General features: G+C 44.0%; 2 protein-coding genes across 2 annotated transcripts; both read left to right on the top strand.

Annotated features, from left to right (window-relative positions):
• The first annotated feature begins 928 nt into the window (after positions 1-928).
• On the top strand, positions 929-13,566 carry LOC131271339 (tyrosine-protein kinase receptor). The gene is made up of 13 exons (XM_058272737.1): positions 929-3,002; positions 3,530-4,141; positions 4,198-4,279; positions 4,345-4,664; positions 4,753-5,107; positions 5,181-5,346; positions 5,411-5,702; positions 5,777-6,377; positions 6,527-6,625; positions 6,691-6,898; positions 6,971-7,186; positions 7,252-7,321; positions 7,399-13,566. The coding sequence occupies exons 1-13, from the start codon at positions 1,830-1,832 to the stop codon at positions 9,097-9,099; spliced, it is 5,895 nt and encodes a 1,964-aa protein (XP_058128720.1). The 5' UTR covers positions 929-1,829; the 3' UTR covers positions 9,100-13,566.
• Positions 13,567-18,131: 4,565 nt separating this feature from the next.
• On the top strand, positions 18,132-26,711 carry LOC131260563 (calpain-A-like). The gene is made up of 7 exons (XM_058262324.1): positions 18,132-18,146; positions 18,221-18,377; positions 20,523-22,078; positions 22,140-22,281; positions 23,488-23,745; positions 25,506-25,832; positions 25,920-26,711. Exons 1-7 carry the CDS (start codon positions 18,132-18,134, stop codon positions 26,003-26,005), a joined length of 2,541 nt encoding a protein of 846 aa, XP_058118307.1. The 3' UTR covers positions 26,006-26,711.
• Positions 26,712-26,856: the final 145 nt, after the last annotated feature.

Genomic DNA, 26,856 nt, shown 5'->3' with positions numbered 1-26,856 from the left:
TCCTCAAGAAGACACCCCTCGCACAGGACAGTGTGGGGCTGTTACCCATTAAAAATACCTCTTCGTACCACATCCCTTGGGAATTTGCCGCTAAGACTTTGCACTACGAATGTGTGTGTGTGTGTGTGTGTGTGGATATATGTATATATCTATGAGCTTACAAAACAATCTGTCAGGCTCTGGTTCCATCATTAGTTTTAAACAATCAATTGGCTTCACATTTTAGTCCAACGAACATTTATGTTCTATCATTACACTTTCTTCAATTTCCTGGTGTGGTTTACTTACTTACTCTCCTTCTACAGCCGCGAAGTGGTCTTAATACAACTTCGTTCGTTGAGAACTTCGTCTATGTCGTCTTTTCTTAATTTCAAAATCATGGACAATTTTAATATTGATGTAATACGACACTTTGTACCCTGTTTAGTGACTTTTGTTTTTCAAACAAGCTAATTTGCTTTCCTCCTGCAGGTGACAAAATGGCGAGAACCTCGAAAGTGCTCAATCGAAAAAATTTAAAAAAATGAGAAAATTCATCTGAAAACTCGTATTGATCTGCCCATATAGAAAACTTCACTGTGGTTGCAGTTTGAGTGTAAGTGAAGAATAAAATGTTACCTTTTAAAAACGACTCGTCGAGACCTATTGAAGCCTACCTCGCACAGCTAGCCGGTAGCGCATCGTCCTTCTCGTGTGCAATGAAACGATAACAAATGGTTCAAGTGTTGAAAAGATGTCGGGCATTCTTGGTTAGCCCGAAGAATGGCGCCAATCTTGCTGTTGAATTGCAACAGCAGTAGGAGAAACTTAGGAAAAATCCTCCTAGTGGATCGCCCCGCGAGCGGCCAGTGGATACGTTTGTTTTCCCGACCCCCCACTAGGGTTGTTAGAAGTGAAGATAAACTACACTAACAGCTATGAGCAAAGTCCTAGCAGCCCAAAATTGTACTAAAAAGTGGACGAGTGATAAAGAGAACCAATTCCACTTTACACTCCTGCCTGGTGTAATCACTGGATAGAAAATAAGCTAAGGAAGAGTGGAATAATAATGTACGTGAAAAGCTTTCCCGTGCCGAAAACGCTCCTATTACGCGGTATTTCGTCGCGGAAAAATGAAGGGCTACCTGGTGTGCGTGTGTGTAACGGGAAAAGGGAAGAGCGAACGTGTGTGAGAAACGTAGATGTCGTAACAGTGCGGCGTGAGTAGGCGAGTGTTTGCTCGTTCGCTTGTGAAGTGTAAACTGAGTTGCGAAAATTTCGGAGAATACAAAGTTTTCCGTTGTTCGTAATCCGGCGTTTCTTATGCCTACCGAAAGCTACCGGAACTACCGACAGCCTAATCTGTAACGGCAAGTGCCATTCGTTTCTGTCCTCTACGTCGAATAACTTGATCAGTGCGGGCGAAGGCGAGTGATTGTGGATGCTGCGCTCTCAGCGTGTACAAAAGTACGCAGCCCACCCGAGCAAGGATGGCAGCGTGTCTATGGAAAGCCAAGGCGCGGCGTTTAGGGGCAAAAGAAGAGAAAGAAAGAGAGAGCGAGATCGTGAGCTGGGAAAATGAGAGAAGGAAAATTATGAGCTATTGGGCAGTACATAATTTCATAGAAGCGCTTTCACCTCTTGACGCAGAGGTGAAAAACTAGTTGCTTCGAAAAACAGTCGACAGTTGAAGGGAGGTGAAACCTGCGGCTTGTCGATCAGAATGGAGCAACGTGGACACGGCGAGGCGAAGGTGAAGAATGTTGCCTTGCTGAGCAAGCATGCTCCGACCAGTTCAAGTGGTTTAATGGAAAATGTGAAATCGTTTCGTGAACTAATCAACTAAGGATATGGCAAACAATTTCAAGTTGCATAACTTAGGGGTAATAGAGGAAGAAAAACGTACTAACAAAATGCAAATCGGTAGAACCACCAATCTGCGGCACAGTGAAATTGGAGGGCGGTGTCGACTTCTGGTGGGTCAGAGGATGAAAGCGCTTACAGGACCAAAGGGGAGCAGTCGGCCACTGCCTACCTGGTCAGTGTTAGCGGTAGCCACGTTTCTGGCCATCTGTTTGCACCTGGATCCGGTGCAATCACAACGTCCGCTCGGAAACTCGAACTTGACCTTTGGTGCGGCCCACAACTCGTCTGGTGTCATCAACGTCCATCCGGTTCAAACGACCAGCACAACCTCTACCGAACCACCTCGCTCCGTCCTCCCTGCTTCCGTTGCCGGCGTGGACGGATCGTTCGAGGATGTCAGTGTGGAAGGAGATGATCCTGAGCACGAGCTCGAGCACGAGCACGAGCACGAGCACGAGCACGAGGATGAGCACGAGCATGAACACGGGCACGAGCACGAGGGCAATCATGATCATTACGGGGACCATGAGCACCATGACGCGCATGTCGGCGGTACCGGTGGAGCTGGTGGAGGTTTCGCTGGACATCCACAGCCAAACGAGATCAATTCCGGCGCAAGTCGAAACGGAGGCCACGATGGGGCACCGATCGGATCTCGGCAGCCTGGCACGCGACTGATCAACCCATACTTCCCGACGCCGGCCTCGACGAGCTCGAAAACAACCGACGCATCCCGACGTCAGTTCAATCCGGGACGACCTGGGCGCAACCGCAAGACTTCGGCGCTGGCTGAAATTAAGAAACTCAGCAAAATATCGACAAATATGAATGGGCTCGAGTCGGAGCCCATCTCGTACGGCTCTACGACGCACCGCCGAGGCCAGGTTGTGAACCACGGGCAAGCGAATACGTTTGGGCGAGAATACGGTGGCGGAGGGGATCGCGGTGCTATGGGAGCTGGTGGGAGCGGAAGTAGTGGGAGTTTCGGTGCACGGAATGCGACCGGCACTCGTGGCCGGTCCGATCCGGGACGAGGTTTGGGAATCGTCATGGAGTCACCGGGGCCACCAGGTTCATCCTACTATCCGCCAGGTTCATCCTACAGCCGGCAGGGTGACGATCCAATGCAAAAATTGCGTCAGAGATACAACGAGGAGGTAAGTATGGAGAACTCTTAAAACTTACATAGCTTCAAGCCTCGTCAAAGCTCCAAAAACACTGGGAGAGGTAGTAATAAAGTTGCTGGAATAATTAATCGTTCATACGGTGTAAATCACACCTCAATCATCTGTCTGTTCCGTTCTTCCAACTCTCCGATTGGTTATTGTTCAACATCTACCCTTCGAACCTTTGGCACGGCTAATTTTGTATCCACCACAAGCTCAAATAGATTTTCCTCACATTTCTGGTCCCATTTTAGACGTGTCGATTGAAGGGATAAACATGCTCATACTGATCATGTTGTCGATAGATCTCTTACATGTTTGATCCACGCTATTACTGATCGCAGACAAAGAAAACTGAACAAACCAAAGATTTTCCAATTAAAATCACTTTGATAAGCAACATTAGTGGATACGAAGCACTGATGATTCCAAAGTAATACGTTACATATGATAATGATCCGATGAAAACCTATTTTGCTCAATGTGTCATATATTAATGGTTTCCTTTCGATTGATAGCGATATCACAATAATCTGGCAGAACAAGGATCGGAGATGGACGAAATCTTAGGCATGAAATGTAATTTCGAAACAGACTGCGCCTGGACGTGGGATGAGAACGACCAGCAAAGCTTCCAAGTGGTAACAGGCATTAATCTGACCGAGTCCAACCGAACTGGTCTAATGCCAGGACCGAGTGCCGATCCGGCTCAGAACGCCAATGGACACTTTCTGCACTTGCGGCTGACAAAAGACAGTCCTCCGCAGATCCTAACCTCACCCGAGTTTGGTGCGACAAAGGAAAACTGCTTTCTGGAGGTGTTCACTCATCAGAGCTCGATGCACTATGGAAGTATCCGGATCGTGATCGAAACGGTCGGCAATCAGGAGTCTAGCTGGGTACCGGCGGAAATTATGGGCAACGATTTGCGTCGGTGGCAGATGAACACGTTCCGCATCGATCGTATCTCGAAGGAGTTCAAAGTACTGTTCGAGATAGTCCCAAACAAACTGGGTGGACACGCGAGAGGTCACGTAAGCATCGACAACTTGCGGATGGTCAACTGTTTCCCCGATTCGATCAGCACTAACAATTGCAGCTACTCACAAGTGCAATGTCCAGTGAATAAGGTAGAAGTTATTTCATAAGTGATGGACCCAAACCTAACTTTCCTTTTCAAATTAAGGTACCGATGTGCATCAAAACACCAAAAATTTGTGACATCACGGTGGACTGTGACGAGAGCGAGGATGAATCGTTAAATTGCGGTAATATATTGACGGTATATTTTGATAATATCATTAAAATTCATATTGCTATCTTGATCCATTAGACAAAATACCGTTTGGTGGCCGCTGTGACTTTGAGACAGGTTGGTGCGGTTGGCAAAACTATGGGAATGTCATACTATCCTGGGCACGTCACTCTGGACCAACGCCAACAGAGAAAACGGGCCCTGATATGGACCACACGCACGAGAGCTCGAACATCACGGGTTACTACATGCTTGTCAATATGAATCAGCATGCGAATGACAGTGAAAAGAAGACGTTAGTTGGATTGGCCAGCAACGCCATCATGAACAGTGTCGTTTTCAATCCTCCACCACTGGTCCACACAAATGCAAGTTCGCCGTATAGAAACTCTTGTGTGGTAAGTACCGGAGCAGTTTGCACTCCGAATGCAGTGTATTTCATCTAATCGGTTGTTTTTTTTTCTTTTTTACTGTACAATAAACCAGGTACGCTTTTATGTGCATCAATACGGCATGAATCCGGGCAGTATCAATCTGTCTAGCGTTGAGATACGAGAGAAGGAAAACTTCACCACCACGCTGTGGTGGAGCTCCAAGAATCTTGGTGAAGACTGGGTGCGAGTGGACATCATCCTGCCGAACATCACCACCAAGTACTATCTGCAGTTTGAGGCACGGATGGGAATGCGGATCTTCTCCGATGTTGCCATCGACGACTTTTCGCTTAGCCCAGAGTGCTTCGGGCTCAACATACCAGCGGAACATCTGCAGGGCTACAACTACTGGGATCCACGAATAGGCGGAGTCAAGCAGCCTCATAAAGACTTTGTCGGAAAGTCATGTAAGAACAAAGGCTGAAATACGTATTTGTACATGATATCTAAGCAGCATTGTTTTGCTTTCTTTGTTTGCAGTCATCGAGCTCAATACATGTGGCGCTAAAGGACAACAAGGCCCTACACCTACAGATTGTTCATCTTCCTACAACAACACGGAAGCTGCCAGTGCAGTACACGTGATCGACAGTCACCCGTTCAAGGGTATTCAAGCGTGGAAGGTCCCCAACGAAGGTTACTATACGTATGTATCTCAAATTGCTGCAATGGACATTGCTAAATTTATGCGGAACTTGTCTTTTCTACAGCATTATAGCCAAGGGCGCCGGTGGTGGGCTTGGTTCTGGCGGTGTAGGATCGTCGCGCGGTGCCATGGTACTGAGCGTACTGGAACTTCACAAGGACGAGGAAATTTACATTCTCGTCGGTCAGAGCGGCGAACATGCGTGTATAAAATCAATGGGTTACCGAGACGAATCGTGCGAGATGCGCAACAAGCAGCTCGTCGAGACTTGGATGCACTCTAAAACGCAGCAGGTGAAGAATACCATCATAGAGGAGGGTGCAGGAGGTGGCGGTGGGGGAACGTATGTGTTTCTGGTAAGTGGAAAGTCATAGAGCTCTGAATATTATGATTAATTACGCTAACCGCACACATTTCTCGCGTACTATAGCTGAATTCGGCAAACACTGCAGTTCCGCTGCTTGTAGCTGGTGGAGGAGGTGGTCTTGGCGTTGGACGGTACCTCGACGAGGATGTTCAACACGGAAAAAAGTTCCTCACGTTCAAGAAAGACGTATCTGGTACGGCACATGGTGAATCACCCCGGCCAGCTGGTCCGGGAGGAGGATGGCGAGCCCAAATGGATATGGCACTCGATCCTCGGTACGGGGCCTCCTTGCTGGAGGGCGGCCGTGGTGGTCTTCCATGTTACATACCTCGTGGCACGCACGGGCAAGGAGGCTTTGGTGGTGGTGGTGGCGGTTGCGACACAGGAGGTGGCGGTGGTGGTTATTCCGGAGGTGATACGATGATCAACTCGACCAATGGTGAAGGAGGCTCATCCTTTATGGCGTCCAAACGGAACGTTCCGGAGTTGTCCATGGAGTACTCTGGCGCCAACAGTGGCCACGGGGCAGTGCTTATCATCCCGGCGATACAAGGCTGTGGATGTGATTATCGTTGTGTGGCCCTGGACGAGTACCGGGCCACCGTTGGATGTATCTGTCCGGATGGTTGGACCTTGAAGCCAGACAACTATACTGCATGTGAATGTAAGTGGTGTATTATTTACCAACTAAGAACCATGTTGTTTGAATGTAATTTCTCTAATTTCTCTCTCGTTCTTATACTCTCGCTATTGGTCCATCGTTTCTCCTACATTTCTGTGTATGTTTATGTCGCTACTTTTCCGGCAATGCAGTGCCCACCGAGACCGTGGAAATGAAGTACCTAATCATGTTCTTTGTCGTTGTTGTGCTCGTACTTTGTGCCGCACTAGCCAGTCTTATTCTTATACTATGTAAGTAATGTAGCTGCGGTGCCGTTGTTGACGATTTGGCTAATGAAGGTATATCCACTCTACAGATAATCGCTACCAGCGCAAGCGTCAGGCCGCTATACGCCACAAAATGCTGCTCGAGCAGGACCTACAGCTTAGCCGACTGCGCAGCACCGCCGACGATTCGGCGCTGACCAACTTCAATCCGAACTATGGTTGTGACGGTATACTGAACGGCAACGTGGACGTCAAGAGTCTGCCACAGGTGGCACGTGAAAGTTTACGGCTGGTGAAGTAAGGACATGAGGCTTGCTACGTTTTCCAAAGACAATTACTTTAATCCATCTCGTTTTCGTTTTCCTTTAGAGCGCTCGGGCAGGGTGCTTTCGGTGAGGTATATCAAGGACTGTATCGCCACCGAGATGGTGACGCTGTGGAGATGCCGGTGGCAGTGAAAACACTCCCGGAGATGTCGACCGGGCAGGCAGAGTCGGACTTTCTGATGGAAGCAGCAATCATGGCGAAGTTTAATCATCCCAACATTGTCCATCTCATCGGAGTCTGCTTTGACAGGCATCCAAGGTAAGGTTGTGGAAGGCAGAAGTATATATTCCGTGATTAATTACCGTGCCATAATTCCACCACAGGTTCATTGTGCTAGAGCTTTTGGCTGGCGGAGACCTAAAGAACTTTCTCCGTGAAGGTCGTAATAAACCAGTAAGTGAATCGGCTCAGATGATGGTTGTTTGGGCAAATAACGACACATTACTCAATTTCTCCCTGGGTTGTAACAGGAACGTCCATCTCCACTCACTATGAAGGACCTGATCTTCTGTGCTCTTGACGTGGCAAAGGGTTGCCGGTACATGGAGAGCAAGCGGTTTATCCACCGCGATATCGCTGCCCGCAACTGTTTGCTGAGCAGTAAAGGGCCAGGTCGTGTGGTTAAAATCGCCGACTTCGGCATGGCCCGTGACATCTATCGGTCCGACTACTACCGCAAGGGTGGCAAGGCGATGCTCCCAATCAAGTGGATGCCACCGGAGGCGTTTCTCGATGGAATCTTTACCTCGAAGACTGACGTCTGGTCGTTCGGTGTGCTATTATGGGAGGTGTTTAGCTTGGGGCTGATGCCTTACACAGGCCTGCCGAACCGGGATGTGATGCAGCTCGTGACGGGTGGTGGCCGACTGGATGCGCCCCAGGGATGTCCCATGGCAGTGTATCGCATCATGGCCGACTGCTGGAACCCGACACCCGAGGAGCGACCTTCATTCTCGAACCTTCTCGAGCGACTCACGACTTGCACACAAGATCCGGAAGTCATGAACGCGCCGCTTCCCAGTTTCTTCCGCCCGCCCTCGAACGAACGCGACACGACGATCATGCGTCCTCCCGGAAACGACGACTTTTGTTTGCAGGTGCCAAACTCCTCCGACTATCTGATTCCACTGCCTGGACCGCGGTCAGTCGCAGAACGGCTGCTCAGCGAGGCCACTGGTGTCACTATCCCGGACACGCTCATGACGTGTACCCCTCCAAAGACCGTATCTCCGAGGCTGATGAATGGCACGGTGGTTACGGGAGCTGGCGGTATGATCACAGGCCACGGGCCTCAGCAAGCTCCCCTCACGACAGTCACCGATGGAGCCTGCTGGGAAACGTCATTCATTCGGAAGCATCCTGGTCAGGCGTGCCCAGCAGCCGGTGTCCCTCTTCCTCCTCCACCCACCATGGAGTCGGTTGAAGCGACTACCCTTTCCTCGGCCGCTCAGATCCCGCTACCAATGCCAGAAGTAGCGGACAAGCTCATCTCTCTGGATACTCCACAACAAACGCCAACCGCCATCCAGCCACCCATCTCCTTCGGCAATCCCATCGGGGAAGTAGCGCCAGACCGACCCTCCGCGAACGGGCCCTCCGTAGTAGGATTAACGAACGGAAACGGTCACAGTCACGGATCCCCGCTTGTCGAGTCACCGATGGAGACGGCCAAACTTCTAAGCAGTATTCCGCCTCCAATAACGCTCGACCCGGCGGCACTCAGCATGCAGCAGAATCACGTGGTCGTCGGTACGTCGTATGCCAATATTCGCATGAACCACTCCAACGGTCACAATCACAACAACAATAACAACAACAACAACAACAACAACAACACCAGCCATACTAACAACAACAACAACAACCATCATGGTGATCATGGCGTGATCGTGGACAAACTGGGCGGTGGAGGGGGTGTTGCTGGAGTAGGTGGCGGAATCGTTATCACCTGCGCAGCGTACGCCAACGGCCCAACCGGAAACGGCGGCGTTAACGGAACCGGAAACGGAACCAATGGACACCACGTACATCACGGTGGCAATGGTACGGGCAGCGGGGACAAGGGTTCGGGGATCGGACCAGACCCTTCGAGACAGGCGGCACCTTTCACGATCCAAACATTCAGCGAACGGTACATCAGCCCCGAGAACCATTCCGAGATTAGCTGCTAGAGAGGTGCATGGAGTAGGAATGGGAAAGAGATGAGCGAGGGACTACTCATTTGCGTCTGTTGGAAAGTACTCGTTTGAATCTGTGTTTTATAATTGCCTAGCCTGATTCAAAAATAAGGAAAAGTTGAAAAAATAAGAAATGAAAACCAATGGTGTCGTATGGTGAACATGCAGCAAACGAACACGGTACACAATAAGCATACCAGGAACAAAAAACAAAAGGATAACAATGAATCCCACAAACTATCATTGGTGGACAATTGATCACTAATTTGAAAAAGTATTTCGTAACGAAAGTCAATATTATACATATAAACTTATATATATTTATATATAAAAATCAGAGAAAATATATACAAATACATAGTATGTACATAAAACAATATGCGAAACACACGTATGGTAACGAACAGTTTGGATTGGACAAGAACAAATGAAATGCCAAGTACAGTAACAAGAAGTAATTGCAACTGAGTAATTCAAAGCGCTTAGACGCACGTCGACACAAGATTTAGTGAACAAGAAAAATTGGAACAAGTGTGAAAAAGTTTCAAATTGGATAAAACTACAAGCCAAATCGTCATGCTAGTACGCAGTAGGAATAAAATGTAAAAATACTATTCGAATTGATGTTACATTCACTGGTGTAATTGTATGCAGCAAAGATGAGACGACTAGTACCCTACAACTGTAGGTGGCTGCTATTTAGAACATTTCATCTGAAGAACACCCATAGAACATAGAAGGAAAATTTCAACCGAAGAAGTGTAGGAATGTTTTGAAGCCCAAAAGTTTGCTTAGGTAGGGAAGAAGATTTTTCCCAAATGTTCAACAACGACAGATTTACACCAAACGAAGATAATTTGATCCAAGATTCAACCAAATAATGGGTTTAATGTGGGCGGGTTCAATTATCGTAACACGCCACAGATTCATAGGGAAGGATAAGAAAATCTATCGCATTTTATGCATTTTTGTGCATTTTGAGCATGCAGTTTTACTTTCAATCTAATTTAGTTGTACTTTTGAAGCAAAAACTAACGAGTTTATATGTTTCAGTAAATAAAACAATTTCACCTTATACCACAACGTTTTTACACCATAAGGTTGTGATAATTTCAGTGGTATGTTCGTGTTTTATTGATAAAAATACTGAATATCTAAAAAGTTTTTACCGTGAATACCGTTCGTTAAGAAACAAGAATGCTCAGCTTCAAGCGTTTTTTTGTTCGGAATCGAGATTAGGAATTTAATGCTGAACGCAGCTGTGAATGGTAAAAGTTTTGTTTTTGATCGGAAAAAAAGTGTAACAGGTTAGTGAGATTGCAACATTAAAAGGAAAACAAACGAGAACGATAAAAATTATTTGTGAATAGTAATTTCATGGTCGAGTATTCCAATGCCGTTATCGTAATGAGCTTTTTGAGACGAAGCAGATGTATTGAATAGTATTTCATAATACACACTGAAAGATCGATACTAATTGAGTCCAAACTCAAAATTTTTGTTCGTGAACGAAGTGAAAATGAAATTTTCAGAATTATGTTTAATTTTATTCTATTCGGGGATACAACACCTGCTGGAAACCAACACACCAACTTACGTTCCACATTTTGTCATGTCGCTTAAAACCCATAACTATAGGTCTGAAGTCTGAGTACAGAAGAAAAAATAAATAAACTATAGTTTAATAATAACATAGCTAGCAAGCGGGTTACATACCCGTTTTGCTAGCAAAATGACACGAATTCTCTGATGCCAAAAGAAAAAATGCTTGCTCACAAGAATGGTGAAAGGAAACAAATACAGAAAGAGGGCTCAATAAAGCAAGCGATAGGGAAGAAGGTCAAAACAGTAGCCCCGTATAAATGGAAAGTAAGATATGTAGTAATAACTAAATGACAAAAAGCACAACTTTGTACACACCTGAACGTTGAAGTTTAATTTCATAGAATTGTACAGGATAATCAGTTTGTAAATCGACATCTCGATCGACATCACTTCACAGTGGTGTCAAATTGCTTGGTGTCCCGGGATAGCATTAATGGCTGACCGGTAAATGGTACGAACAGAAATCAGGCTTGGCCAGCAATGTGAAGGATGAAGATAGCCGTTTTGTATTGCATACCAAGTAAATCTAATGAGAATTTATGATACGATCTTCAACCATTAATGTACGGAAAGATGAATGTGTGTATGTGTGTTAAGTGTTACAACGCGACAAGTCGTGACCGAAATAAAAAGGAATAAAATGAAAGTCAAGCCCAACTAGTTTAAAGTGAGTTAAATTACGACAAGCTAAAAAAACCTTATGAATGTGATTAGCGTTACCATCTTTATGTTGTTGGCCAGTCTTGTTGAACGCGTCTGTATGAGAAATTTCGAACAGGTATACAAGAAAAACAGATGACGATTATTAATCAATTGAACATGTGGCCATTCGCCTAAAAAACTTGCTTTAGGACAGGATGCTTTTTTTGTATTTAAGCTATAACAGTCAACAAGAAAATAACGTTACACAGAATAAGCAAATCTTATTCATAGTGAAGAATGTATACATATAATAATATATATGTATTACGCCCCTACACGAGGGGGTCCGAGGCAGCCGAGCAATTCGCTGATTAGAAAATCGTCCCACGAGTGCCAAAGCACTCCCTCATCAGCATGGGTTCAAGTCCCAACTGAGACCGTACCCTCGGCTGTACGAGCGGGCTAATTACCCACGTACACATAGGTAAAAAGTCTATTAAGCCCTTAATGGAACAGGCATGACCAAAAACGGTCGTTACTCCAAGAAAGAAGATACCAAATATAGGTTTGTCGTAGGGCTTTCAACAAAGCGTCGAAGCTCGTCGTTGGCGAGCCTAGCCATGTTGGTGTTTATTTATTTCTTGACACTCTTCGAGTAAAATTATATTATTCTTTCGTTATAGTACCATAGTAAATTTTTCCTAGAAGAAGTAAAAGCAACCACACTGATGACTTTAATTCAACGTTGAATTCGTCGTGGTTCGATGGATATGTGCGTTATAAAATTTATCATCGTGATAAATAATTAGTAATGGGAAGCCCGTCTTAGGCTCCTTATAAAGCAGACAAAGTCGGCAACTGAAGTGTCATTTCGATGATTTTAGCAAACCAAACAAATGAGAAATATTAAGGAGCTAGACGAGATAAACAGGTTTTGCAATAACGAGTAGGGAGCATTGCATCGCCATCTTGGTCAGGCCGGCCAACATACATACATAGACTTAAACATATACGCATAAAAAGTACCCTTCTATTTATTTTTATAAATATACAGAACAGAGGTACGCTAGAAAGAATGTTGTCGTTCAGGAGATGAACACGAGACAAGAAGTGGTACACGAAGTAATACAAGAAGAAGAGAAAAACACAACCCAAGAGAGAACACTAACAAGGTATCCTAACGATAGAGCCATTGAGCACCATTGAGAATTGATACGGTAAATAAAATAACAACATGAACTAGATTTGAATGTAAGAAAATATAAAACTAACCTTTCGTGTAAAACAAATCAGCAAAGTTCACCGGTGTGGGTGACTAGAAAATGTTAAATAAAAAAACCAAAACGGATCCAAGTGGAAGTGACAAATGCTTTAATTACTATGTGTACATAAAAAAGATTAGTGGAACGTAACAAAGAAGCGGCGCACTCGAGCGAGGAACATAATATTTAACAGATACATCTAGCCAAAACAAGAAACCATTTAATGGACTAATCCTAAAAGAACTTGAGGCTAGATCAGTGTTTTCTTCGCCAGAAGGAAAACCCAAACACATAGAACCTTATCTATAGACCTCGTGATTGTGCAAGTTAAGGATGTTTTCCCTCCCCAAGAAAATGTTGCTTGTGAGCATTGTTGCAAACACAGATCGTCTCGAGTGAAAAAACAAATCTGCTTTGGGGTTGGTACAAGATGATTTTGAAAAATCGGGTTCGTGAATAAGAGAAAGGTATTATGGTGAAACGAAAATAAATATAAATGTTATTTATTTATTGATATTTATGTATAAAAGAGAAAAAAAGGTAAATAAAAAAGAATACCAAGATAGAAAAACGAAACATAATTACCACAAATTGGAAATGGACTGAGTGTTAGGTAAAGAGAGGGTATGACCATGATGAAACGGCTAGGCGCAAGGCGAAGCATACACAAAATTACAAGAAACTCCCATCTAAACAGAATCCACACGGTGCATGCCGGTGCAAAACTCTGCAACAATGTGAAAAAAAAAACTGCTGCAGATTGAACAAGCGAAAATTCGAATTGAACAGATGCATCACGCGAAGCAGCGGAGACATGTTACGCCAAACTACACATACCTTTCTAATCCCAAAGAAACAATCGCACATTCATTACACAGTGACCCATCCAGAACAAGCAAAACTCATCATGAAGAACGTTGTAAGGAAACTTATCATAATCTGATTAATAAACAAATAATGACAAACAATGTGAGTTGTAGTTTTTACTTGTTTATTTATGTTCGGCAGGGAAAGCTAGGCGACTGTTGGTTTGAGCCTCGTGCGTCAGTCTTGCCTCTGTTCCAGAGCTTTTTGTGCAAGTTGGTGCAAGAAAAAGCGTATGCTAAGCTCCACGGTTCGTACGAATCGTTGGAAGGCGGGTTTGGCTAGTTTTGAATGAATATAGAGTACGTTTTCAAATATGTTTATGACATTTTCATATGTATGACTGGCCATCTATTCTCTTTTTCTCCTTATCTATGTGAACGGTTTCGTCAGGGTTACCGAAAAATGCGTGTTACAACTATTCCATGGTCATCGCATTTCGGGGTTTTTACACCACAACCTAAACCTGTTTTCATGTATCGACGTATGGAATTTCAAATGGGAAAAAGCTGCCTCTTAAACCCCGATCCATTCAACTTCCCCCGCGTAGGTGTACGGTATAATGAACCACCATGACGTAGTATATGTACGGAAAAAGATTTAAAAATATCCTAAACCACGATAACCTGCCAGAAAACATGGTGGTAGCCGGCAGTTTGACAATTCCCCTACAACAAAACGGTGACGAATACCTTGGCGTTACCTTTTGCGATCCGGTGGGTTTTTTCAGGGTCCACGCTTTTAGCGGCCCTTGGCGCGGGAAGTATAAGATAGTGGAGGAAGGAGGGAGCATCTCAACACTGAGCACTCAGTGGCACTCCTAGTGGAGCCGATGCTGCGTGCTCCACACGACGGCATTTACTTGAAGGTTACACTCGAAGCGTCCGCCGATCCGCGTTCAGTATCGTCGCGAATTCTAGTCGGGTAATTTGCAGTCCGGCGAGACCGCGCGAGTGCCAAAGCAATCCCCCAGTTGCCAACGTACGCATCTGACCGATGACTAATTACAAAAACAGAGAGTCGGAAAAGTATTAGAAAACGAAAACAAAAGCAATTGCTATCACCACTAAGCGTGCCGTGGCCAATTGCGGGCGAAAGAGTGGTTTATTTTCGGTGGATTGAAAATTACTCACAGCTCGAAAGGGCTATCAGTTACGACGTTTTGCACGGCTCCGATTAGTGATCCGATGTAAAAATAACTCCGTGCTAAACAGTACGTACTACGCAGCGAAACCATCTGTTTAGTGTGAATTTTCACTGCATTTCTTTTTCGGCGCCCTTCGAAGTTGGAACGCGGTCGTGTGTCGTATCACGTGTATTTGTATGCTTGTGTGCGTATCGATTGCGTTTTGAAGGCTACGGAAACAGCCTCGGTTCGGTCGTTCGTCCCGCGCGCGTGTTTATTTTGTAAGCCCTTAAAAGGAATCTTACCGTTCTGCATACCGCAAGCATAGTTTAGCTGCAAAAATATGGCTTACTACAACCAGAACTATTACTATCCAAAAAATTGGAATGCCAATGGGCTAGGATGGATAAATCCGGCTGCCTTTAACCAATCACCACCAGCCTCTCAATGGCCGACCGTACCATCACCGGCCTCATCGGGTTACTCCAGCCTCAATCCGTCCATCTCCGGTCAATCGCTTTCCTACGGATTCAATCCCAACGTCATGCCGCCGCTGCCATCGGAAGGAGGAGGCTATCCATCAGCCACCCCGAACCTACCTTATCCGACGATGGGCTTCGCTGCCTTTGGCACTCCGTCGGACTATTCGATGCCAAATCTGCCGCCGCCGGTTCCGGAGGCTTTCCTGCAGGGCAATTATTCTGCAGGAGCGGAAGAACCGGTGCCAACCTGCCAGGAATTTCCGTTCCAAGCTATAAGTATTCCGATTGCAGAAGGAATGTTTTCTCCGGTAAGTAGTTTCTTAGAACTTAGAACGGTTCAATTTAAATCTCTCTCGAATCGACTTTTTAAGTGAAAAACATTTGGCTTGTTATTTGAAAACAGCTGTCGTGGATTTTTTTAAACACCATCAAATTTTCGCCAGAAACAACTTCTTTGTCTTCTCTGAACGGAAATAAATAAAGAGCTCAAGGGAGTGAATATGTTGCCCATTGAGACGTGTGTAAATCAGGCAGCCATTCCAACCGCAGCAGTTGCTCCGTGATGGAGTCTTGGAAGTTTCTATTTTTACCACCAAACGCTTCAACTTTCCACTGCAAAATTCGCCACTCACTTTTGCATTTACAATTAAAATTCGTGGCGATGCTTTTTGTTGAAAATAATTATACACTACGTCGGGCGTGCTATTTTTAATATCAACTGCAGCGAACGATACAAAAACGAATCAAAACACCGCAGTGCATCAAAACAATGTTCTCTATGTTAAGGAAGGTTTGGCACATTTCATCAGAAGTGGATGTAGCTATGAGCAATAACTGTACTTACGTACAACGCACCATTAAACTAAAACCAGTTGTAAATGTTATTACACCGCCGTTTTTACTGAAAAACATACAATTAATACAATCCGAGTTTAGTTTGTTTTGATTCTGCTATGCATGTTCTGCGAACATGCTCCAGGTAACTCATAAAATCAAGGTTCTTGTTATCTCACTCGGGGAATGAGTAGTTTTCTCATTCTTTCGAGCGTGCACCGTGTATAGTGATATAGTTGTCTCTTATTCTTTCTGTCTCTCTTCTACTGAGTTAATTTCCTTAAAGACGAAATTCGAAGGAAACCCCTGTTTTTTTTTTAGCAAAATGGAGTATTTGTCTCATAAAGGCCTTTAATTTGATGGGTCATTTGTAAAAATCTGTCGAAGGACTAAAAAGTTACGGATAAATTTGCTATTTCGGTCAAATCCCACTGTTCCTCTCCCCGACCTACCGCATTGCGTCTCTCGTTGTGTCCCATGGACTCAGGGCACTCAGCCGGGGCTGTCTCGCATCAAAACATACCCGTTTGACAGTTGTTCCGTCTGCCATTCCGTCGTAGAGTAGCGTTTCGAAAGCCGCAGGTCTGTGCCTCAAAAAGTGATTCGATTCCATTTGGATGAGGTGTAGTGCGTGAATATTTCTGAATTTAAGTACGTCCTAGTTCAGGTAACGCGTCGAAACTCGTCTTTGCAATCAGTTCTTGTGTGTTATGGGTGTTTGTCAAAGTGCTACGTGTGGTAAATGCTAAGAAATCGAATAATTTTCACAATCTGGCCCCGGTCGATCTGGCGACGTTCTCGATATAAGCAAGGCATGTAGCACTGGCTCTAGTGAGAATCTCATCCCCTTGCGAAAGATGATGTCATCGTGCGCCGTACTGCAACCAGGCAAGATGCGGTGGAATGTTGTTGGACTGAATCCAACGATTTCCGATGATGGCATAAATCGTTACAATGAGCAGGCACCATTCTTATCGCCAACAGCCCTTGCGAAAGTGGATCATGTAAACAAACCACTGTCATTAGCATGTACAGTGAAATTTTTTGTCCAACTGGCACAACCGTATACCTGAAAACATGTACAGTCGTAAAATCTCTTTCCGCGTGTAGAATCAATTCATTTTTTGCCAAAGATTACCAAAACGATCGTACTCATTCTTGCTAAAAACACACCGTGTGTCTCTTGATGTATCTTTAAAAATTAAATTTATTTTTAGTCATCCCTGGCGGAAAGATCTAAGATATGGTAACACAAACACCGAAGGAAGTTTGTCGCGATGTTCTCGTAGCGTTGTTGACGCTGTTCCACGAATTTTGCTACTCGCAAGCATAAAATGTATGTCCTGGTATTGGTGAATGATTTCGTTTCGTGTAATTTGGGCCCGATTGTGGAGTGTTTTTACATGTTCCTGCGAGAAACATGGTCCCAATGATTGCACCCGCACTGTAAACGGAAGTCACTACCTCCACCAACCACCACGTGAACACATGCGCGCAATCATTTCCATCGTGGGGGAGTCAAGGTTATAACGATTTTATTTTTCTAGAAAACATTTCTCCATCAAATTTGGATGGAGCAGTAACGCACTTAACTGGATCTTTTTCTTTTTAAGCGGATAAAACCCGGTCCACAACATACACTGGGTTGAACAGAAATCAACAAGGGTGTGATGTTCAGCGGTGAGTCAAACTCAGTTCGAGTCACACGTTATAATTACACTCGCTTGAAATGGATTACTCATTTGAGCAGTACTGGAATAAAACCAGTCTTGAATAAGATAAATATATATTTGATATTTTGATTGTTACTTTTAATTGTACCAATATTGCTTGGTATTTGTAATAATCATGTATTTGATAGGGCCAAATATTTGATGAGATAACGAATGTACTTAAAATTCCCACGGCACTTCACTGTTATCGCTTATCTTTCGCAAAATGGGTCGCGTTCCTCGCACGCGACCAGTTCTTTAGGTTTTGATATTGATAAAAATTGAAAAATGATATTTGCGATATGTGATAATTAAAGACCAGCAATTCTATTGATACCACCTTATTGCAATTAAAATACACCCATGACATATTAGAGCAGTTGTTCGGGACGGGTAGGAATATCATAACATTTGATTATTCACCAGGCGTTCACAACAGCGCTTTCAGCCCTTAAGGTACTGAATACTTATCCAACAAACCGACGACTTAAAAGCGACGATGGATGAGCTAAAGGTATAAATGATCGTTGGTCACTATGATTGGTTAAAAATAAGGATCTACTTACAACTTCGAAAAATTTCCAACAGGGCCTCTTGAGTGGGGCCGGCAAGCAGCTGTTCGATGCTGCAGGTCAGGCCATCAGTAGCGCGGCCACCGAGTACATCGGTAGCGTTATTAACGAGATGTTCGTGAAGAAGGAGACGGACACCAAACGCTTCCTGCCGAGCATAAAGAACATGAAAGTGGTAAGTGGTTTCTTCCTGCATCTGAAGAAGATTTAGCGTCGAAGCAAACCAACGTTGAACTTAATACTATCATACTAAACAAAGAGCCGCAAAACGTTTCATCAGTTCAATGTCAGGTTCATTGGCGCATAAATTGTTACGATCTGCTACTCCACGACCACAATGAAACCGTTTGAGAAGATCAACGCAAACAGTACCAAATGTTAGAAACGACCAAACGGACGATGGTGATGGTGAAATGATAATAACGGCGTTCAAGCATGAAGCAACGACACACGCCTAGCGATGGTTGTTTACAAAACCTCCCGAGAATTGGTACAAATTAGCATCTACATCTACTCACAGTAGCCTTCAAACCAGTTTCCCAGTCGTCATAGAATACTCTCGCCAGAGGAAAAAGAACGAACAAACGAACGGTCGAATCCATCATTGCATTCCGATGCAAGCGAATCGCATAGTGCACATTCCATATTGCATAGTTTGTTGCAGCAATTTTGCACGATCCAAACAACCCGCACGCGTAACCCAGGGATACCGAGAACGTCCTTCATAAATCCAATCAAAACTGGTGTGCAACCGATGCAATCGTTTGTCAGGTTGAAGGGAATTTAAAACAAACTTCTCCTTGCTATGTTTTTCAGAATTGTTTGTGTTAAGGACATTAGCACGTTCATTTCTCGTCGGTTAATTAGAGAAATAACATGCAAATGTTTTATTTTATTTTCTCAATATTCCCAAAGAAAACCAGATTTAAATAGATCAATAATGGAGTAATTGTTCGGTTTTCCTTAAAGCAATTGTAATGTAATCGATTAGTTTGAATCATGTGCAGGTTGGATATGTTGTGAATCTGTTTTATGAAATCCCCGTTTATCTTGGCAAAACTAGCAATTATGTAGCCAAGTTTTTTAATTGGTTTTAGTTCTACTTTCTTATGTCTGTAAGGCAAAGAAAAAAAAACATTCGGATCACCTCACAGGAGAGTTAAAAGGCGGCGTGAAACAAAAGCATGCAACCCATCAGTCCTTATCGATTGTTGCACACGATAAAAGCCTTGAAAGACTGGCCTAGGGTATGGGAACGGAACGGGTAAAACAGTCTCGTTACGGAACTTGTCGGACGATCTAAAGGATTGGCATTTGGAAAGTCTGCTGTCCCCGAGCAGTATCGTTACAGCCAACGATAAATAAGGTTTACTATCACTTTGGTTGATTTCTTTGAGGGAATCATTTTTCTACATAATCTTACTTCTTTGTTGCCTGAATTATCGCGATTAAAAAGTCGTTTGCATCGGTTTGGGTAGACGTCAACGAGCCATCGCTAACATGATGGAACAAACGGGTGATAAAACCTGCCAAATTGCAGTCATTAGCCGTCAAGAGTGTGTGGCACCATCATTGGACGTACTGTTCAAACCAAATGGAAAACTGACTAAAAAGAATGGTCACAGTATTATTCATGAAAAGAAGGATGATTCCGAAATTGACGTGGGACGTATATTGAATGTTTCCGAGTTATTACCACGTTTGGGTCGCCACGCTCAACGGCGACGAAATAGGTTCAAAGATGTGTCGGCTGAGGTGAGTTCAGTTACACCATGTAAGTGGTAAAAGTGTGATTTCACGACTATAGTGGCGAATCTGGGTGCAACATTGGCTCGATAGAAACCTCGTACTAATTCTCTTTCTGTGATCGAAATCCTTTTTATTGCGAAATGGCCTTCCCATGAAATGTAGACCTTTTAGTGCGCTGCTGGATACTGATGAATTCTCTGCAGGACGTACATAAAACCGCCCGAAGTCATGTTAAACGTTCCTATCCATTGCGCTCCTGCTATGGCTTGTTAGAGGCCAACTGCACACGTATTGCCCTAGTCCGTTAACACATCGGCAGTTTGTCACAATGCGGCATACCGGACATCCGTTCTCCTCATATCATCACCATCGTCAGCGAGACTTTTTCCAGCACCGAAAAACACCCCATCCGCACTGTCCTGTTCATTGTCGCCGTTTACCCCAGTTATCACCGGGGCGTAAAAATTCATTCGTGTATAGGGTGCTTTAAAAGTCGATTCGATATGAGTTTCACTTTTTTTTTGCAATCGATTTTAAATTTGTTAATTGATTTTACTTTGTTTTATTTTTGCTCGGTGAACGCAGCAGCGGTGGTCGATCCGGGTACGACGTGCAAGATTTCTATCAAATCCGTCAACAGTGCCTTGAGAATGGAACACTGTTTGAAGATCCCGAGTTCCCGGCGTCGTCCGCCTCGCTCATGTACTCCAAGCGTCCGGATCGGCACTACGAGTGGCTCCGGCCGCACGAAATTTGCGACAATCCAGAGTTCTTTGTGGAGGGTTTCTCGCGGTTCGACGTACAACAGGGTGAGCTTGGCGATTGCTGGCTGTTGGCCGCGTGCGCCAATTTGACGCAGGATCAAAAGATGTTCCTACGCGTGGTGCCCGAGGATAACAGCTTCGAGGACGAATATGCCGGGGTGTTTCATTTCCGCTTCTGGCAGTACGGCAAGTGGGTGGATGTCGTTATCGACGATCGTCTGCCGACGTACCGCGGGCAGCTGATCTACATGCGATCGTCGGAGCAGAACGAATTCTGGAGCGCCTTGTTGGAGAAGGCATACGCGAAGCTTCATGGTTCGTATGAATCGCTTCGTGGTGGTACAACTTGCGAGGCCATGGAAGACTTTACGGGTGGTGTTGCCGAGATGTACGACCTGAAAGATCAAACCCCACCGAATCTGTACGAGATTATCGAGAAAGGCTTCAAGCGCAATTCGATGTTTGGATGCAGCATTGAGGCGGACCCTCACGTGCTAGAGGCAGAAACGTCCGAGGGTCTTATTCGAGGCCACGCGTACTCCATCACCAAGATTCAGCTTGTGGACATCGAGACGCCTGGTCGATCGGGCAAGATTCCTCTCATCCGTCTGCGTAACCCGTGGGGCAACGAAGCCGAATGGAATGGACCGTGGAGCGATAAGTCACCAGAATGGCGCTACATTCCGGACGAGCAGAAGCAAGAGCTCGGGCTTAACTTTGACCACGACGGCGAGTTCTGGATGTCGTACCGAGATTTTACACGCTACTTCGATCGCATGGAGATTTGTAACTTGAGCCCGGACTCACTGAGCGACGATCTACTGAATCGTGGAAAGATTCGCTGGGAGATGTCTATGTTCGAGGGTGAATGGGCCATCGGTAGTACGGCCGGTGGATGCCGTAATTACCTCGACACGTTCTGGCACAACCCCCAGTACGTTATCCGACTAGACGATCCCGATGAGGATGACGAGGAAGGCAACTGCACGGTAATCATTGCTTTGTTGCAGAAAAACCGTCGATCGCGACGCAACATGGGCGTCGAGTGCCTTACGATCGGGTTCGCTGTGTACCGCGTGACGGATCGCGATCTGGCGCAGAAGCCACTGAAGATGAATTTCTTCAAATACAACGCCTCAGCCGCGCGGTCACCAGCATTCATTAATTTGCGCGAAGTAAGCTGTCGGTTCAAGCTTCCTCCTGGCACGTACGTCATCGTGCCTTCCACGTTCGAGCCAAATGAAGAAGGCGAGTTTATTATTCGTGTGTTCTCCGAAACTGCCAACGGAATGGAAGAAAACGACGAGCATGTTGGAGTTGGTGACATCGACGATCGAGTAAGTTTCAGATCATTAGAACTAGTCTACAAGAGAATAACATTGAATGGAAACTTACCCGTTACTTTTCTAATTCTATTTGTAGATCGCGCCAGAAGATCCCGGCTTCACCCAACCGTCACCGCAGCGACAGGCCATGGAGCGTCTGTTCCTAGACGTGGCTGGTGAAGACGGTGAAGTCGATTGGGTCGAACTGAAGCGCATTCTTGATCATTCTTTCCGTGACGGTAAGTCTTCCTGGGTCTTTTGACCAGGGTCCTGGGTCTCTAGATTTTGGGCCGGATTTCTTCTTTATCTCTTTCTCCTGTAGAACTATGTTGTTACTTTTACACCGTCTATATATAACATTTAAGGGTACGAAAGAGTGTTGGAGACAGATTCATGGAGACAGTTTTCTTATTGAGAAACTATATTATGTGGAACAAAAAGATACTCATAAGAGATCGTAAATAACTTACACTGAATGAATAGCGAGCAATTAAACATGTTGTGTCCTGTCAAAATGTGCGTGTCCTATACGATTAACATGTAACCAAACCGTGTGTGTCATAGGGTTTTGTGTCGAATAAGCCGTTGCTTATTGTAAGGAAAATGTACTAAAAATGTTTGACATCCCTCAAATGTATCACATGCGTTAACACAAATTTATTACACAATAACATTGGAATTTGTCATTAGAAATCAATGTTTTAGTTCTTTAAAAATAAATGTTAGATTTAGTTAGATTTAGTTTTCATTAGATAGAGTTTCGTAATATCATATTAGTAGAACATAATGTTTCAGTATACCCCAAAGAATCAACATTTACCATATAAGGTGCCATACGTACAACAATTTTAAATTTGTTTAAAACAACGTTTTGAAAAGGTTGTATTGCACATGGATTCAGCAGTCACAAATTAGATGAAATGAAAAATTAAGTTAGACCAAGTAGGTTAAGAAATCTGGTTCATAGAAAGCGAATTTATTAACGTAGAAGTTCATACATATAGCTGTACCTAGTATATTCTGTCTTTATTCAGTCTTTATATCATATTATGACTTTTGTTTCTTTTCCTCATCATCTTTCTGATTTGCATCGTTTCATAATCTTACATTTACCGTTCCCACTCTTTTATTCTTACTAATCGCTATTTTCACCTCTTACTTTTACATTTCTATTTAAAAAACTTCTTCAATCGGAATGCAATCTACACTAACATATGTTCATGTCTCGAACTACAAAACCTACTTATACAATTCAACTCCCCTTTCATCACTTCTCCCACCCAACCACAACATAATCCCCACACAAAACCATCTCTCTGTCATCTCTGACGTTATTGTTTCATCTGAATCGGAACACACAACCTGCAAACGTTGCAAAAACCTGTTCGATGTGTAATCGACACCACTGTCCTCGTACCCTGTTGTCGGTCTCTGCTGGACCGTAGATCTACCGAAAACGTCTTCACTAAATGGGCTGAATCAACGGCAGGCGTACGCATCGCAACAAAATGCCGACGTCGGTGGGGCCGGAGGCCCGGGCGCTGGAGGCGGACTCGAGGATCTGCTCAGTATGCTGCTGAACATGTGCTGCAAAGGCGTCTTAGGTGCGAGTGACGGCGATGGCAGTGGTGGCGGTGGTGGCCCACGTCCTGGGGGGCCAGCTAATCTCGAAAGTCAAATCCTACCGAACCAGCCGCTGCACGGTGAGAGTAACTACCTTCTGCCTTTGTATTAGTTTTGGTGATCCTTTTTTTCTTCACGGCCCGGTGGAGTCGAGCTCTACATTTGTGTTCTCTGGTTTGCGACATCGCACCGAGGGTCAATCATCTTCTATCGCAGGTCGTTTCGCGAGAATCATCTTCTATCGCAGGTCGTTTTGCGAGATTGGAAGACACGGTTTTCTTGTTCTAGCCATGCCTAGCCTTTTTTATTGCTTTCCAAAAAACTTGCTTATATGGGAAGATTTAAAAAACAGGTTGTAGATTATGAATGTCAACATGAGGTCAACGGTTATCGTTGCTTTGTCTAAATTTTTGCGATGCTTCGCGTTCGCGTTTTGCATATTTCCATCATTAATTAGCGCAGTATAAAATCCTGCTGGCTGACTTTTATTCACGGGTAAAACAAAAAACCTTAGAATTCTGTTATGTGTCACTACTGCTTCGTGTGGGATGTTGTTTGCTTTCTGTGTGTGGCTTCGTTGCAGAGCTTCAGATTATGACATATTTATATCAACGCTGTACTCATTTAACTCGTCACATAAGAGCAATTTTAATTATTTTGCAACACTGTTTGTTATGTATGAAATGTATGAAAAGAATTATTTTGGTAAAGTTGTGTAGAGGTTTACCAACCGTTTAAAAAAATGTATGGTTGTTGGCAATATTTCTTGGATAATGTTTCATCATGAGCTTCTAATGAAACTACTCTCTGAGATGAAATATTCATCTTTTTATAATATGAGTAATCTTAACAAGATTCTGTAACGTTTTTGTGGTGGACCGCAAACATTTGTCTCACCACCCCTACAAATCTCTTGGTTATTTCCTCCATGGTTATTTTCCTTTCCCCTCTTTCGTCTGCCAATGCCACGTGTCGGGTTAGGATCGTCGCACTATCGTACAGTTTCACCGGTTCAAACATATCGCTTCCTGCGTGGGCATTAGTTTACGCAACTTCAACTGCCTCGCCTGAAGGTAACATAGTTCGTTTACCGATTCCATCCACCCCTAGTTCCCCCGCTCCATTGTAGATAGATTTATCACACGCTGATTTGTTGTGCCCCGTTCAAGATGCTTACACCAAAGCTACAAGCTGCTAAACGATAGATTGGATGGAGGTTTGTGGTAAACATTTCAGGCAGCATTATGCGGCATCACTGGTGCTTTGTTTTTTGCTGTTAAAAACGTTCCCTAAATAAATCCGCTATAATTTATTGACCTAGGGAGAAAGTTGGAAATTGGATGAAAATGGACGTAAGCATCTTTCCCGGCAGAATTAATATGGATTATACCAGCATGTTTTACTTTTTCAAAAAATAGTTAGTAAAAGAATTCCTGCCAAATTTGAACCCTCTACACACAGCAAAATTTATTTCATAATAGTTCCTCACGATGATTCTCCATCCCACAAACGTGTGATTTGTTCGTTAATAAGCTTTATTTTATTCGATGTGTCAACCATTGGAAGGAAGTGTTTAGATAAATTTATATATTCAACATAATATTTGATTAGTCTTTCTTACAGCGATCTGCAAGGCGATTATATGTTTCACTTTTGCAGTCATCATCAGACGAGAGTTTACTGCTACTGAAACGGAAATTAATGAACCATAGTCGGTTTTGTTTTCCCTGATTGATTCCCTTAGCTTTCCGTACCTTGTATCGTAACCCATCTGCTTAGCCAATATTGATGAATGTCTTCTTCTTTTCCTCCTTTTCTCCCATCCCAATGCTTTATACAGATAACATTTCCTCGGAAGGCTTTTCGAAAGACGTTTGCCGGGCAATGGTTGCCATGTTGGACGTAGACCATACCGGTAAGCTCGGTTTCGACGAGTTCCAGACATTGCTGACCGACATCGCCAAGTGGAAGGCCGTCTTTAAGCTGTACGACACCGAGGGCTCCGGCCGGTTGAGCGCGTTCCAGTTGCGCGAGGCTCTAAACTCCGCTGGCTATCATCTGAATAATCGTATACTGAACGCGCTAGTACATCGGTATGGTTCGCGCAGTGGAACGATTCCATTCGATGACTTTATCATGTGTGCCGTAAAGATCAAGACGATGATCGGTAAGTTCAATAAACAGCATTTCCAAAGGATACTGGAATGCATGTTCGTTGTACCTCATTCGCTATTATTCTTCCACCTTTGTATAGAAATCTTCCGGGAACGCGACACCGACGGCTCAAACCAGGCAACATTTAGCATGGACGAATGGGTCGAAAAAACGCTCTACTCGTAAGCAAGTCGCACGCATCGCTCGAAATACAACGTTACCCAATTCTCTTCAGGGCTCGCATTTTATCCTTCAAAAAAAGCTTTCCATTATCTCCTCTAAACGGCTCGAATTTTAATTATTATCACACCAATGTCCCCAACGGGGGATCAATCCCTCACATGTTGCGTAGTGACTAAGTTGAAAATTATTAATTTTAATGCGAATTGTTAATATTTTTCGCAAGATAGAACTCGGTTTATATTCTCGTCTTAATTTCTTTTGTATTTTTCTTCATCCTTTTTTTGTTTTTCGAGTAAACTTTGCAACCGGGCAGCTATTTCTGTAATATGATTACTCTTCCAATGCAGTTCAAACGAATCCCTGTATTTTTATTTATACGGACTACGTGTCCAACACCTTTTTTGGAAATAGCTGTGCACGCACACATAGAGTCTAAAGCGAATGGACAGAAAACACTCTCTTGTTATATTTATAACGGTCCAAGAATCGTTTATTGTCTTCACAGTTCTACTTACCTAGCAAGTAATTTTTCGATCAATATTTGTGTACAACTGTCTTAAGGCTTGAAGCAACTAAGAATCTTTCAAAATATGCAGCAACAAATGCTAGTTTAAAAGCCTTTTTATATAACTGTTATTATACGTCATCGAAGTTTTATGTTATTGTAATCATCGAAGTTGTATTTATGAAGTAAAGGTACATCAATGCATTGAAATTTCATTCCACCTCCTTTATGATGACAAAATTACAGCAACGTTTCGGATGGATAAAACACAAGGCGCCTCCATCGAACATGTGGTTGAAGAATCGATATAAACATATTTTGAATGCTTTTTAACAGTCATACAGCAATG

Source organism: Anopheles coustani, chromosome 3 (assembly GCF_943734705.1).
Source record: "Anopheles coustani chromosome 3, idAnoCousDA_361_x.2, whole genome shotgun sequence".
NCBI lineage: Eukaryota > Metazoa > Arthropoda > Insecta > Diptera > Culicidae > Anopheles > Anopheles coustani.
The sequence above is the reverse complement of the archived record's forward strand: the minus strand, read 5'-3'. Positions and strand labels throughout refer to the sequence as shown.